Source organism: Podarcis raffonei, chromosome Z (genome assembly GCF_027172205.1).
Source record: "Podarcis raffonei isolate rPodRaf1 chromosome Z, rPodRaf1.pri, whole genome shotgun sequence".
Classification (NCBI taxonomy): Eukaryota; Metazoa; Chordata; class Lepidosauria; order Squamata; family Lacertidae; genus Podarcis; species Podarcis raffonei.
The window spans coordinates 14,925,168-14,941,163 of record NC_070621.1 but is presented as its reverse complement, the minus strand read 5'-3'; the positions used below and the strand labels follow the sequence as shown (position 1 = coordinate 14,941,163).

Below are 15,996 nucleotides of genomic sequence, written 5' to 3'. Positions count from 1 at the left end.
GGAGAGGGATGAAAAGATCCACTTGATCAACTGGTATAGCTCAGGGTTGTATGACCACAGAAACAGTCTTGTGGAAATATATCTCTTTTGCATCTCAAGTGTAGCAGCTCCCTCTTCTTGGTCTAGCTGCACAGCCTGATGACTCCAAGTCATCTCACAAGCAAGGAGATTTAGATATAAAGAATTTCAGATGTTCCACCACAAAATAGCTTTTATTAATGAGCCCTGTGAGCACCTGCCTTGGAGTGGGTTCCAATGGTCCACTAGCCTGATTCATTTAATTTTGGCTTTGCCCAGGTCTTCGGGCAGGATGCGACCCTTTTTGCGAGCCTTGGCTTTCTTCTTCTCCACCTTGGCTATCTTTTTCTTCTGGAGGTTCTTGCGGCGCTTGTCTTGCCGCTGCTGCATTTTGATCACTACGTTTTCAGTCCGCTTCTCCCACTGCCTCTGGCGCTGGGCCTTGCGCTTCTCCTTCCGCTTCAGGGCCGCCTTCAGCCGGTCCTCGTCATCGCGGATTTTGACCCCTTCTGCCTTGTACAGGACATTTGTCCACTTCATCTTCACCTCCAGCTCCTTGGCTTTCCCCTCATCCTTGTCTTTCAGATCTTCCAGCTTACTCTTCCGAGATTCCAATCTGCTCAGGAGTTGCTTGTAATTCTTCCCTGTCAGTGGAGTAATGTTGCCTTTCAGCGCCTTCCTCTTTTCCGCTTTGCTAAGCCCTTCCTCATGGACTTCAACCTTATTGAAGACGATCTCGACCTTGGTGTCATTCTTTGGGGCCTGGGGCTCTGAAATGGCTGCTGAAGCCTCCTCTGCCTCCTTCTTCTCCATTTTTTCTTTCATCCTCAACTCTTTTCTACGGCGTTTCTTTCTCTCCTTCTCGTATTTCCTTCGTTGCCTCTTCTCCAACACTGCTGGGGACAACTCTTTGCTGTTTCCCTGTTAAGAAACAGCAAGTTGAAAAGAAAGAGGAATCGTTCAAAAGAGGAAAGTGAACTTTTTAAGCTAAAAAGACAGTGCCTAGAATAGAGCACTAACATATATATCAGTGTAAATCTGGTCACTGTATTATCTTTACCATTACATTAAAAAGCAGGAAAGCCAGCAAGGATTATTTCCTTCAAGAGAATTTCAGCTGGAAGACTAACAATGTAATTATACATTACTGGATGCCACAATCAGAATATTGGGGGGGGGGACAAAATACTTTGATGCATGATTTAGAAATCACTATTGACCCCCAAAATGGAAACTGCTTCAACCTGTCCAACTTATTCCTACAGAACAACCATAAAATCCATCTGAATAGCAGGAGGATACACAGACTCAAGACCCTGATACCTTGTGGACTTAACCCAGAAAACAAAATTTAGGCTACAATTCTGAACCTACTTACCCAAGAGTAGACCCCATTGAACACAGTGGGACATACTCTGAAGACAGTATTATAGAACCGCTCTGCTAATTTCTATGTAGCTAATAATAATAATGATAATAATAATAATAATAATAGTAATTTTAAAGGGATAATTTGTAGATATCAGATCTCTTAAATTTTTTCCATCCTGAGTACTCTTAGAATTGTCACTATTTATTAACTAAACAGTGTTGGATCGATCTCAGTGTCATCACACACACACACACACACACACACACACACACACAGTATCTATATACTACACATTTACAGAAAAAACCTAAATACTGCAAAAGTTATTGGAACTGTGGGATAACTAGCCTCATACAATCAATGTGCTTAGCTCACTCTGGGAGAGACTGGATAATCAAGGCTTTGTTCTCTCCCAGTTTACCTGAGCAGTTCAGGTGTAAGAGGATGTCGTTGATCAGCTTTCACAAGTCACTCTTCAGTTCCTATACCAATGATTTAGGAACTTGCACCACCGTAATTAAGCCACATTTTATTGCCTGTGCAGCTTTTTCTGACTGCTGTATGGAAAAGCACATGAATCTGACATTTGGAGAGCTTGTAAGTAAACTTTTTAATTTGCCAAATGTGTTCTTTTTCTAAGCTACTGAAAGAGGAAAACTTTGGAACTCACTTTAAGTGGCATATTTTAAAAGTCTAAAAATCCTATCCTTATTTCCATACTTTACTTTGTTGTGTATTTTGCTATTTCAAATCTCTGCTGGTGTTCTTTTGCCAAAGAGTACTTGCCCCAAACTTGGATAATGGTATCCAGAAATTCTCATTTTTATATACCTTTTTCTCTCTCTCCTTGAACCAACAGAACGGTTCTTCATTTGCATACTTAGGCTCATGCTTATCCTTAGGATCACTGCCTATCTTTCTCTTGGAGAGGGGTAAGGTGCATAGGACACTGGAAGCTTAGAATGTATCGCTGTAAGCTTATATTTTCAGCCATGTGATCTACAAACTTGCTTTTTAGAGTGAAAACAGTAAAGCTAAGATTATTAAAAAGCTGATTTTTTTCACCCAAATATTTCTCACCCATGCTATGTTTGAACAGAATCACAAAGTACAAACAGGCCTGACTGAAGAGTGTGTTACATTTATACACTCACCTGTAGCCCTTCAGATGTTTCTGACCATCCCTGACCACTGGCAATGGTGGCCAGGGCTGATGGAAGCTGGCTGTTCAACATCTGGAGAGCCAAAGGTTCCCCACCCCTATTATACATCAACCACCCCCCACTACATCCTCCAAAATCTTGCCTACAAAGATGGGTGAACTGTTTTAGTTCAAATCAAGGTAGAGCAGAAGCCAGTATGATATCAACTGGAACCAGAATACTAGAGGCATAGGAATATTTCCACCATACGTCTAACAGTGCAATTCTGTGGGTGTTTAATTAGGAGCAAGTTGCACTGCCCTAAACAAGGCTTGCTCCCAAATCAAGCTGGCATATGCCCACAGGCTAAAATTGGCTTTGGATTCTCCAGGCTTTCTCCACATCATGACAACATTTTAAAGGAGGGTGCTGATCTTACCTGGCCAGAGATTTCTTGGATCTTCTCGTGCAGTCTCTGCCGCAAGAGATTCATGGCTGAAAATGAGCCGGCTGTGCTCTTGTCACCACCTGTAAGGGGAAACAGGAGAAAGCACATGACCTGTGTCCCAACCCAAATTGCTGCTAAACTCAACTCAGCTAAACTCAGTGGCCTGGTTCACACATAATGCTAAAATATGGGTTACTAAACCATTGCTTAGAGTTATGTGAGAAACCAGCCCAGTAGCTTAACTGACTGGCTGTAGAAACACTCTCACCTGCAACATCGTTTTGGCTTCTGTCCCCTTTCCCCCCAGTATTCTGAGATCCACTGGAACTGGGTGCAGCATGGATAACTGTGCCAGATTTCTGAATACTGGCATTTGTTGGCTTGGCTGGTGATGCTTGGCTGCCCCCAGGTGCTGTCTGCTTGCCCAGAGAGGTGCCCACTATCTTGCCTTGCTTCTTCTGTTTCTTCTTCCTCTTCTTCTTTGGCTGGGTGCTATCGTCTCCCAGTCCAGTTCCTGGGAATGTTTGAAGGCAGAGACACAAGACTTCATTAAACAAAGAGAGGAAAATATTTTGCAATCTGGTTGACAAGATGCTGCGCAAACATTTCTGCAAGGAATACAGTCATACCTCAGGTTACAGCCACTTCAGGTTGTGTTTTTTCGGGTTACGGATCACCGAAACCAGGAAGTACCAGAATGGGTTACTTCCGGGTTTTGGTGGTCGCGCATGTGCATAAGCGCCAAATCCCGTGCGTGCGCAGACGCACCACTGCGGGTTGCGAACGTGCATCCCGCACAGATCACATTCGCAACCCGAGCGTCCACTGTAAATGCCTAAGAACATACATGTTAGAACGCCCTCCGGATGTTACTGGACTCCAACTCCCATCAACCTTAGCCAGTATGGCTGATCAGGAATGATGGGAGTTGTAGTCCAGCAACTTCTGGAGGTCTTCAGGAAGCACCAAGACAAGACAGCTGAATTTTTCCAAGTTGCATTTTCAAAACACACTACTGTCATTCCATTGTGGCATCAGGACCTTTTCCTGAGCAGATTATAATCTAAAATGAGCTGTGGTTAAAATAAGGGAAAACATTAAGTACTACTACTTTGAGGTTTCATCACAAGCAGTATATAAATCCTGTGAAATAAATAAATGAAAATAATTACAATAACCAAGGAGGCTGCACTACTACAAAAAACCCTGATCTAGAGAAGTAAATGACAGCATCAGATAATTGTACCAAATTTCCTTTTTCGTGGCTCGGGGGCTTCCTGGGTGCAAATTTTCTTGGCCAATTTCTGCAGGTAAGAGTCTTTGTTGACTAAACTGGCCATTGTGGGATCAAAGTCTCGTGAAGGTAAAAGTTAAAAGTAAATAAACCAAAAATTAAAATAAAATCATAGGATGGTCTCGCAGGGGGAATGTGCCTCTAAGTCAAAGATGTCTTGTTCATTCCGATCATCCTCCCTTCGAAACTTCTACCCAGAATGCTGTGTGAGGCTGCTTCTGCTACGTCGACCCAAAGTGGACAAAACTCATGGGGCCACGTTTGCATACTCGCTTTTCATCCTGCTTAATGAGAGAGAGAAATTATTCATTGACATGAGTAAACTGAAGGAGACTCATGGATTGATATTTACAAGTCAGGAAAATAAAAATCCACAGAAAGCCATCTTAACACGTGTACAGGCATTTGAGGGGGAAAGTGTACATCTGTTGGCTTGTAAAGCTATTGTATACTCAGTTACAGATTGTACACTCCTTAATATCACATGTGAATGGTTGTTCAAGAGCAGACCTAACTAATTTGTACACATGGGCACCCCCAAATTGTACATCTGTTTAACAGAACAGGTGAACAGCCCCCACGTGTCACACCAGCCAGCTAAATTTTACTTTCCAGCAAACACGTGTGCAGGGTTACACATTAAAGAGAGCTGTTTCCACGCACGCACAAGCGTTTGCGTGTAGAGTGCACTGATCAACTACTGTGTACACAGTTTCCCAAACTGAAAATATGAATAGCTGTAGGAGCGTGCAGCTAAACAACTTATGTACAGAGGTTGTACGCTCGTCTAACGCCACGTGCGAACCAACACATGCTGGCCGCTCACGGGAAGGAGAGATCATTTAATGTGTAGGCGTAAGGCAAACCGACTCTATTCGAGATCTCCCATCCTGTGTAGGGCTGGCCAGTGAGCAGTTGGCGGAGATCCACCTCCTTAAGGCTTTTTAGGGGTTGGCACGCGTTCCCCTAAACCAGGATCGCAGGGCGTGCACAGAAGGCGCTGCAACCCGTGTGGTTCACCTCAACGCGTGCGCTTCTTTTGGAGGAATCGCAAAAGCGCACTACGCGTGGCTCGTGAGCTGGTCACTTACCTGAGCTGGAGAGGAAGGCGGAACTAGCCCACGGCCCTTTGTGAACGGCTCGGCGCTCTATTGATAGACCCTGTGAGGAGGAGGCGAAGGATTATGGGATGTTGGAGGAGCTTCGGAAGGAGGAGGAGGAAACGTTTTCCCCGCCTCGTGGGCTGGACGTAGCCAGTGAAGGAGTGAAGGAGCAACCGTTCGCAAGAGAAAAAGGAAAAATGGCCGCCTGTCTGTATTGAGTAAGATACTGAGATGCTAACATTTATTTGTTAGATAATCGATCTATTTATTTAGACTTCTTTTGTGACTGCAGAGCAGGAGAGCGATGCACTTGGCTTCTCTCACTTTTCAAATGCATGCTTGTGCTTTCAGTGACTGGTGCGTTTACTACTCCGGCGGAAGAAAGGCTGAAACTTTTCTGAATTAGCGCGCGGAGTAATGCAGCACGAATGCGGGTGGAAGGCTTCTTAAACAGGGGGCGATGCACCCCTTAGTCTCGTTTGTTGAGCGCTGGGCGAGTTCAGATCAGCCTTTCTCAGTCTTGTTGGCTTCTAAGGTTTTGGGATTTATGATTCCCATCATAGCAAGTCAGAAAGCTGGTCCATCTAGCTTAGTGTGACCCGCACTGACTGGCAGTGGCTCTCCAGGGTTGCGCTCTCCCAGTTCTCCACGAAATGAGGACCTTCTTCAGAAATAAGGTTCCAGATCTAAAAGGGATGGTTTGAGTAAGATGCCGTCATGTACTGAGTCGGACCATTACTCCATCTAGCTTAGTGTTGTCTGCGCTAACAACAGCTCTCCCAGGTTAGGTGAGCTATAGTCCTTTCCTCTAAAAAATAATGTAGCAGTCCAGTATTTGTGGCTCTAAATAAATAGGAAGCTGCCTTATGCTAAGGAAGTCCATCACAGAGTTGGGACAGATGTGAGTTGTAGACCTAAACCTCTGGTGGCACAAAGTTGGTTAAGGCTAATGAAGCAAAATAGGCTGGAATGTGACCAGTGGATATGTATTTTGTAATGCATGCATTTTGAGGTGGGTCATGGAGATGTGCAGTTGATGGAGAAACTGTTGGGATCTGTTGCAAAGTGAGGGGTTTTTTTCCAGAAGCAATGACATCCTTCTGGGCCATCTAGAGCAGGGGGCACAGTTATAAAGTGGTCCTGCTCCTTCCTCCTGGGCTGTGTCCAGAAAATGGTGTTGGGGTATGAATGTTCAGACCCCTGGGCTCTCACTTGTGGTGTACCTCAGGGCTCTGTTCTCTCCCCCATGCTTTTCTACATCTATATGAGATAGCCGGGAGAGATCATCAGAAGGTTTTGGCTGGGTGTTCACCAGTGTGCAGATGACACCCAGCTCTACCTCTCCTTTAAATTGGAATCAATGAAGGCAGTGAGGGTCCTGTGTGAGTGTCTGGAGGTGGTTGGAGGGTGGAGGGTGGTTAATGGAATGCGGTTGAATCCAGACAAGACAGAAGTACTGTTCTTGGAGGGACAGGGGATGGGTGGGTGTAACTTGAATGGGGTAACTGTGCCCCTGAAGGACCAGGTGCGTAGCCTAGGAGTCATTTTGGACTCACAGCTGTCTATGGAGGCACAGTTCAGTTCTGTGTCCAGGACAGCTGTCTACCAGCTCCATCTGGTATGCCGGCTGAGACCCTACCTGTTTGCAGATTGTCTCACTAGAGTGGTGCATGCTCTGATTATCTCCTGCATGAACTACTGCAATGTGCTCTACATAGGACTACCTTTGAAGATGACTCAGAAACTATAACTAATCCAGAATGTGGCTGCTAGGGGAGCAGCTGCCGGGACCATATAATACCAGTCTTAAAGGATCTACATTGGCTCCCAGTACATTTCAAAGCACAATTTAAAGTGTTGATGCTGACCTTTAAAGCCCTAAACAGCTTTGGCCCTGTATACCTGAAGGAGTGTCTGCACTACCATCTTTCAGCCTGGACACTGAGATCAAGCACTGAGGGCCTTTTAGTGGTTCCCTCACTGTGAGAAGTGAAGTTACAGGGAACCAGGCAGAGAGCCTTCTCAATAGTGGTGCCCACCTTGTGGAGTGCCCTCCCTTCAGATGTTGAGGAAATAAACAACTATCTGACTTTTAGAAGACATCTAAAGGCAGTCCTGTTTAGGGAAGTTTTTACTATTTGATGCTTTATCATTTTACTATTCTGTTGGGAGGCTCCTAGAGTGGCTGGGGCAACCCAGTCAGACGGGCGGCATCCAAATAAAAATATATATTATTATTATGTCAACCATAGTTTATTTATTACTCTGTCAAGGGGGGCTGTTTCCCAAACTGTTTTGTACCAATTTTCTACTGTGCTAGAAAGCTCTTTCCAGTGTCTGGTTGCAACTCACTGCTTGTAATGAATGGCTTATTCATTCAAGACTGTTGTCTTGAAATATATGTAATAAAGCTTTGACTTTCAATTGTTGTTTAGTTGTAACTCTTTCTGACCTTTCTTGGTGAGCAGCTAAGATTCTCTCCTTGCCACCACAATGCCGCAGCAGCGCGTGCTCCCCCAGAGCAAGGAAACCCTCCTTCAGTCTTACAACAAGAGGCTGAAAGATGACATCAAGTCTATCATGGATAACTTCACAGAAATAGTCAAAACTGCAAAGGTATGAGAAGATTACTTGTGGGTGGGTGGCGGGACCTCATGTCATGGGTATTCTTTCTTCCATCCAAACTCAAAGTTTTTGCTCACCTAATTGGAACATAAAAATATTACCTCATCATTGCTTTAAGTCAAAGCTGGGGGAAATTCTCACATTCGATTTAAAGCCCCATGATATCACTTTAAACAGTCATAACTTCCCCCAAAGAATTCTGGGAGCTGTAGTTTGTTAAGGGTGTCAAAAGTTGTTAGGAGATATTTAGTCCCCTCCCAGAGCTTACAGTTCCCAGAGCTCCCTGTAAAGAGGGGTTGATTGTTGAACCGCTCAGAGAATTGTTGCTCAGTGAGGTGAATAGGGGGTCTCCTAAAAGCTGTCAGTGCCCTTAAGAAGCTACAGTTCCCAAAATCCTTTGGGGGAAGCCATGACTGTGTAAAGTGGTGTAATACTGCTTCAAATTTATAGAATAGAAGGGAGGCCTAAATGAATAAATGTTCCTATAAGAAGGATTGAATGAGAAGCCTCCATTTTACTAGTTGGGGGTATTGCTTCTTCTATGGCGGAGTTGGGGAACCAGTGGCTCCTCCTGATGATTTTGGACTCCATCTCCCATCAGCCCCAGCCAGCATGGTCAGCAGTCAGGGATGATGGGAGTTGTAGTCTAGCAGCATCTAAAGGATCACATGTTCCCCATGCCTGCTTTCGCCAGAAGTGTTCGGAACCTCTGGCAGAGGGAATGCAATAAAATCTCATGGAGGATAGTGAAGAGGGCTGTTTTTCTCTGCAGAACAGTGTAAGAAAGATGTTGAACCCAGTGTAAAAGCTTTGTTTCTAACATTTGCTGTAGATTGAGGAAGAAACCCAAGTTTCTCGGGCAACCCAAGGAGAGCAGGACAACTACGAGATGCAAGTCAGAGCTGCAAATATTGTGAGTAAAAAACATCCAATAGGAGCATTTGTTGGGTGGGTTCTAGGGTGTGTTCAGATACCTGAGAGGCTGCCTTCTTCCCTACAGACCCTCTCAGGTGTTGAGATCAGCAGAGGGGCTTTTTTGGTTGTTCTGCCAGCCTCAGAAGTTCTGGGTGCTGATAGCTTAGGACAGCTCATTCCCAGGGGCAGCTCTTCGATTGTGGAATTCCCTCCTCACAGAAGTGTGTCTTTTGTTTTTGTTGAGATGTGTGTGTTTTAGGATCCACCCAATTCCTTTGAATGTGATTTGTTTTAACTGTTCAGTATATTTAAAAAAAATGTTTTAATATGCCTTGGGACCTGCTGCAGCATATAACACCCAATGCTGCAGCATATAACACCCAAGCTAAGAGACCTGCAAGGCTTGCTCATTTGCTACTGGGCCATGTTCATGGTGTTATTATTAGTATATACAGCCTTTAACAGCTTGGGACCAGTTTACCTGCAAGATAGTCTTGCCAAATATATGCCTAGTGGACTGTTTTGATCTGTCGAGCAATCACTGTTACAAATGCTCCGTAATACTTGTTCTGGACTTGTAAGAAATTAATAATTTAGGGTGGCAGCACTGATGCTTTGGAACTCCCTGTCCATTGACATCAGGCAGGTGCCCTCACTGTACTCCAAGGTATCTGCCAAAAACATTTTTGTTTAGGTAAGCCTGTCCAGACATGTAGAAGGCAGACACATCTTAATTTGGTTTCCAGCTTGTTACTGACTTTAATTATTCATTGAATGTTTTAAATCAGGGGTCAGCAACCTTTTTCAGCCATGGGCCGGACCACCGTCCCTCAGACCATGTGGTGGGTTGGACTATATTCCCCGGGGGGTGGTGAACAAATTCCTATGCCCCACAAATAACCCAGAGATGCATTTTAAATAAAAGCACACATTCTACTCATGCAAAAACATGCTGATTCCCCGACTGTCCGCTGGCCGTGTTTAGAAGGTGATTGGGCCTCATCCGGCCCACGGGTCTTAGGTTGCCTACCCCTGTTTTAAATAGTAGTGTGGTATTTTTCTTTTTTCTTATGATTTCATTCTTTTATTCTTTTTGTAAACCGCTTTGACACTTTTTCTTTTTACGATCTAGTGGTGTACAAATAGTATAAAATAAACAATTTGAATTTATTTCTCTGCTAGGTTCGGGCTGGAGAGTCTCTTATGAAGCTTGTCTCTGACCTAAAACAGTTCCTGATCCTCAATGACTTCCCTTCTGTCAATGAAGCCATCAACCAGCGGAACCAGCAGTTGCGCAGCCTTCAGGAGGAATGCGACAAGAAGCTTATTGCCCTGCGTGATGAGATCTCGATAGACCTCTATGAGCTGGAGGAAGAATATTACTCTTCCAGGTACAAATGAAGCCATGGACGGTTGCCCTATAGTAAACACAACAATTTTCTGTTTCTGACATGGGGTGGGGGTGGGGTGGGGTGTGTGTGAAAATAACAACTGTCCTTGTTTTAAAAAGCATCCCTAAATTCCCAGCACCCAAGGAATCCAGGCCCCAAAGCCGTTTTATTGAGTACTTCATGTTTGACGTGAGATGTAGCCATTTTGGAGGGCAAGCACACCATGTAACTAGGCCTTTCTCCACAGAGATGTGGAGGTGAGCTTCTCTCCTGCCCCCTCATCGGCATTGTGATCTTGTCATCTAAATGACTTGCAAACAGGAACAGGTATTGGATCTTGAACTGCCCAGAGTACCCTAATCACTAGTCAGTGTAAACTGCAATCCTAACCATGTCTACTCAGAAGTAAGTCTTCTTGAATTCATTGGGGTTTGTTCCTATCTAAGTAGGATTAAACTGCTTTGAAGCTTTTTTTACAGTCAAGTGGTGTATAAATTTTATGAAATTAATAATAAATGAAGATGGCAGCTTTAGGCCACATTCATACAATACATTTAAAGCACTATTATGCCATGCTAAACAGTTATGGATTCCGCCAAATAATTAGGGGAGCTGTAGTTTTCGAATGGTGCAGGGATTACAGGGTTACAATTAATTCCCAGAGTTCCCTGTGAAGAGGGATTGATTGTTAAGCCACTCTGGGAATTCTAGGTCTGTGAAGCGAACAAGAGCCTCGAAATAGTACTTAGCGCCCTTAACTACAGCTCCCAAAATTCTTCAGGAGAAGCCATGATTGTTTAAAGTGGTATCTGATGCATGGTATGAGCATGGGGTAATCAAACAACAACATCTGAAGGGCTGCAGTCGAGAAGATATGGAACTTTGGGGTTTAGGATGCAATCATACGCACCCTTAGCTGAAAGGGACCACAATTGAATAGAATGGGGTTTGCTTCTGAGTAAAGATACATAGGATTGGACATAATAAGCATTTTTTCTTCTGTCTGTGATGACTGGACCATGAGTTTCTAGTTCCAGAATGTTAAGATGCATCAAAACAAAGCAATATTTTAAGGATTCTTTTGTTATGCCACTATATTATATTATTATTATAATTATTATATTATTATACACACACATATATCCCATTAGAAATATTTGCTGCAAGCTTTATTGTAAATAAAACAGCAGTGTGTGTGGGAAAATATACTTATCATTTCAGCTGATAACTACATTATTTTTTAAGCAAACCCACAGCTTGTTTTTGAAAACCTCCTTCCCCCTGCTTGTCTTATGCAAAGCTTGTTCCTCTCCTTCCAAAACTCTTCCACTGCTTTATTTTCTTTTGCACCTCTTGTTTGCTTCAGAGCAGGATTTCCACAAGCAAGAAGGACCAAGATAAATGGTTACACACCTGCAGCATCTTCTTTTTAAAAGGTGGGGGGGGGGAGTATAGCTCAGTGGCGGAGCATCTTCTTTGCATGCAGAAGGCCCCAGGTTCAGTCCCCAACATCTCTAGGCAGGCCTATCAGAGACTCCCTATCTAAAATGCTGTACACAATACTGGGATCAATGAACCAGTCTTGTGACTCGGGATGAGGTAGCTTCCTATGTTGCTGTTCAGTGTCATGAGGACAGAAGTGTTGCTTTATTTTTAGGTGAAGAACAGTAGCTCAGTGGCAGAGCACATCCTTTGTATGAGGATGGTTCTGGGTTCAATCCTTGGTATTTCCAGTCAGGACTGGGAAAGACTCCCTTTCCAAAACCTTGGAGGGGATGCGATATAACCTGAATATTAGCTGTTGTTAACAGTAAGGAGAGTGCTATTGCACTTGCTTTCTGCTTTTGGGCTTCCCATAACTAGCATTTGATTGCCCACTGTGAGAACTGGATGCTGGACTAAATGAGCCTTTGGCCTGATCTTGGAGGGCTCTTACGTTCTTAACCTTAGTTGTTGCTTCTTTTTTTCCCCTTTTTTTGCTATTTTCTTAACACTGTTGCCTCTGTCTTGCTTTTCTCCTTTTCTTTCCCTCCTGTATCTCTCTCTCTCTCTCTCTCCTTCTTGTGGCTTTTCACTGTCCTTTTCTCCTTAACGGGCATCTCATTCGGGGAAAGCTACAGTCTGTGTGACACCAACGACCTCCCGCTGTGTGAAGCTTATTGGAGACAGGAGCTGACCATGTCCTCCCCAGAAGGCCTAGCCATGCCTCTGGCGGCTGCCATGATGGAGGAGAACATTCCGGCCCCTCAGGGGTCCACTCCTTCTCACCCTCACATCAACGGGCATGGAGCAGGCCCGACGGAGCACGCCTGAAAAGGGAGCCTGCGATTCTCCCCAGCTTTGTTTCGTTTTGACAGTTGAACGTTCCTGTGGTTGCATCAAGACAACATTTTCCTGCCCTCCCCAGGCCTTCTTCTCTGGCAGCAGGCCTCAGCTGTATTTGCAAGAAGCCACATTTCTCTAGGCACAACCTCACAGGATAGCCAACCCAGTGTTTCCCATGGGGTGCCCAGTGCAGTCAAGATGGGAGGTTTGCTTCTCTTGTGGCTGTGTTTTTAGTGTGCAGACGTTCTTTTAATGTTCCCTGCCTACGAGATCCCTTGGGAACTGTGCTCTCTTAGATGGAATTTCTTGTGGGGAAAAGTTAGGCTATTGCTTATAGTCTGACATTTTAGTATCTGAATGGGAATTTTAGAGCAGGAGCTGCCTTCAAGGCAGCCCAAGATGGCAGAAATTTAAGCCATTGAAATTATTGCCGCTGGGTACAAAATTATAAGAAGAGTGTCTTTGTCTACATGGTCGGTTTCTCTTGAAGGTGCAGAAGCTGTAAACAAAATGAAAAAACTTGGTGGCCCTAAATTAAGAACAACTATTAAAAAGTGAGAATATTACGTTTTCAGTACTGTATTCTTCCTCCGTATCAGTTGTGTAAGCTAAGACTCACATCCCTGTCCTGCAAATACCTACTCTATTGAGTAGCTTCAGGGAGCAGTGTTCAAGGGTTTTTTTCGACTGAAGGAACAGGCCTTAGTCCGTTCCCCATACTCCAGTTGCTAGAGTATTTGGGTTTTTTCCTTCCGATCAGCTGTATAAGGAATTAAAGCCCTATCATGTAACTACTTACTGTATAAACTCATGCCTCTTTCTACCACACCCTTCTCTGAAAACCATCTGCTCACACTTTGGTAAAAGTCTGGATGTGGACCTTAGCATACATGTATTTGAAAACAGGACTGGGCCATCTAAAACATTTCAAAACTACTGACAAAACTACTTCCAACCTTTCTTGAAAGAAACCAGAAAAACTGGCCATGTCTATGTGCAGCTTCATGTGAGCTGGTATCCTCTGTTTTACCTCCACCCAAATCAGGAGGAGATTTGTCAGTTTAAGGATGTGTGTCGGGTGGCTGTTTAAAGGCAGAAGAGAAGTGCCAGTTGAAAAAGAGACCTTAGTTGTATGTTCAACATTAGTCTTCTGATGCCAGTTCACTTGAAAACTTGATTGTAACATGTTTGTGGTGTTTTTAAAAGTAGGATTTTGTGGGGGGGGTGTTTAATTGAAAAAATGTGTATTTCTCTAATTGTTAACAAATTGTTTTGATAAAGTCAATTTTTATACAAAGGTTTGGAAAGAAATTAAGAACGTTTTGGAGCTAGGGGGGAAGAATGAAGCTTTCCCTAATGGGTAGAATTTCAGCCATCAAAATGAATGTATTACCTAAAATGTTTTTTTTTTAAAAATAAGATATTTATTAAGATTTTCAAGAAATAAGAGAAGCAAAAAAAATACAAAAGAAAAAAGATACAAAAAAATAATAAAAATATAAAAATAGTTAAAAAACAATCCAATCATCACATATATTTCATTTACTTATTTCCCGGACCTCCTCACACCTTCCTTCTCTGTATTCCAGTTCAGATTATTATTCCAGCAAATCCCTATTACCTAAAATGTTTTTATTCCAATCTGTCCTGATTGTCAACAGTTTGTGCTGCTTCAGAGATATTTCTAGATATATCTGGCGGGGGAAGAAACCAAGAAGTTTGATAGTTTGATAAAACTCTGATAGTTAATAAAGATGAGGCTTTACCCTCCTTTACCCTTTACAGTTATACTATGAGGCAGCATGTACATGAAAATCAATTTCAGATTTGAAATTAGCATTGAAAGAACATATAAGAACAGTTGAAAAACTCATGCAAAAGAAAAAGAGAAAAAATTGTTCCCCAGTATACTGTGTATCCCAATGGAATACATTTTTTTGCATACCTCCAACTGTACATAGATATACACGTCATTTTAAATGCTATACATGTCATGTTCAATGTGATCTAAGTCACTTACACTTATACTCATATTGTACTACTTTGGCTATGTGTTTAATAAAATATTGAATTCTTGTATTGTGAAAAACAAAGATTACGGTTAAAAGTGAAAAACATGAATTGCAAAAAAACCTAGAGCGTACAGAACAAAACCAACTTCAGATACGAAATCAGCACATCAAAATTAGGTTAGAACAACTGCTGGTGTCAATACAACAAAAATTTTGTTCCCCAGTGTTATCAATTAAATGAATGGTTCAAGATAGATTTAAAAAATGTTTTTGTGGACCAAAGCTCAGAATTTGAGAGAATCCTATTAGAAAAAAATGAAAAATTATTATCCAAAATGTATAAGTTGTTATTGGAGCGGGAAACAAAAGATGAGCTGGTAAAATAATCAATGATTCACTGGGCAAGAGATATAGGGCATAATATTGAATTTGACCATTGGGAGAAACTATGGAAGAAAGAGTTGAAATTTACTGCGTGCTACACACTAAAAGAAAACCATGTGAAAATGATACATAGATGGTATACAGCTCCAAGCAGGTTAGTTAAGATGTATAAATATAAATCTGATATGTATTGGAAATGCAGAGAAGTGGGAGGAGCATTTTTACATATGTGGTGGGCATGCAGATTAGTTAAGGTATTGGGAAATTATATACAGTCGTATGTTTTGCGGCTGGGATCCGTTCCGGAGCCCTGGCTGTTAGCCGAAATGGACGCAGGGCAAAGCGTCGCATCTGCGCACGCGTGCGGAGCAGTTTGCACTTCTGTGCATGTGCAATTTAGCGCTTCTGCGCGTGCGTGAGCTGCAAACCCGGAGGTAACCTGTTCCGGTACTTCCGGGTTTGCTGCGGACGTTCGCGGAGGTATTACCACATAATGAGATGGAAAAAACATTTTAGTTAGAAAAACATTCATCCCCAAACCAGAAGCGTTTCTTTTGGGAATGGTGCAGACAGAGGTACCCAGGAGCCAGAAAAACGTATTTATGTATGCAATTACAGCAGCTCGGATTTTGAAAACTAGAAGGTGAGAGAAGTTCCTAAGAAAGAGAAATGGCAGCTCAAAATGATAGAATATGCAGAGTTAACAGGCCTACGAGAGCAAGAAGGTCAAGTATATAAAGAAGAGTGGAAAATTTAATGGAATATTTGGAAAATAACTCCAAGCAAGTGAAAACAATAGTGGGATTAATGTAAATTCAACAGTAGTGAGAGATAATTGGGGGGGGGGACTAAATCAAATGGATTTTTTTCCCTTTTAGAATATGCAGATATTGGAAAATTTAAAGAACCATGGAAGGTGAAGGAGGGAAGTCGATGAATGCAAGATTACAATAGTGGTTATTTATTG

General features: G+C 42.8%; 2 protein-coding genes across 5 annotated transcripts; one reads left to right on the top strand and one right to left on the bottom strand.

The window, feature by feature from the left end:
* Positions 1 to 193: 193 nt before the first annotated feature.
* On the bottom strand, positions 194 to 5,475 carry SURF6 (surfeit 6). Of its 3 annotated transcripts, none has more exons than XM_053373210.1 (5): positions 5,366 to 5,475; positions 4,227 to 4,555; positions 3,249 to 3,494; positions 2,972 to 3,060; positions 194 to 939 (listed from the first exon to the last, which is right to left on the bottom strand). In XM_053373210.1, exons 2-5 carry the CDS (start codon positions 4,318 to 4,320, stop codon positions 274 to 276), a joined length of 1,095 nt encoding a protein of 364 aa, XP_053229185.1. In that variant the 5' UTR covers positions 4,321 to 4,555; positions 5,366 to 5,475; the 3' UTR covers positions 194 to 273. The 3 variants fall into 3 exon arrangements, with proteins under 3 accessions (XP_053229185.1, XP_053229186.1, XP_053229187.1); XM_053373211.1 differs by having other exon boundaries at positions 4,227 to 4,558; positions 5,366 to 5,454; XM_053373212.1 differs by lacking the exon at positions 5,366 to 5,475 and adding an exon at positions 5,295 to 5,316.
* MED22 (mediator complex subunit 22) lies at positions 5,471 to 13,930 on the top strand. 2 transcript variants are annotated; one of them, XM_053373214.1, is made up of 5 exons: positions 5,471 to 5,588; positions 7,846 to 7,993; positions 8,835 to 8,915; positions 10,100 to 10,308; positions 12,429 to 13,930. In XM_053373214.1, the coding sequence occupies exons 2-5, from the start codon at positions 7,871 to 7,873 to the stop codon at positions 12,619 to 12,621; spliced, it is 606 nt and encodes a 201-aa protein (XP_053229189.1). In that variant the 5' UTR covers positions 5,471 to 5,588; positions 7,846 to 7,870; the 3' UTR covers positions 12,622 to 13,930. The 2 variants fall into 2 exon arrangements, with proteins under 2 accessions (XP_053229189.1, XP_053229188.1); XM_053373213.1 differs by having other exon boundaries at positions 12,423 to 13,930.
* Positions 13,931 to 15,996: the final 2,066 nt, after the last annotated feature.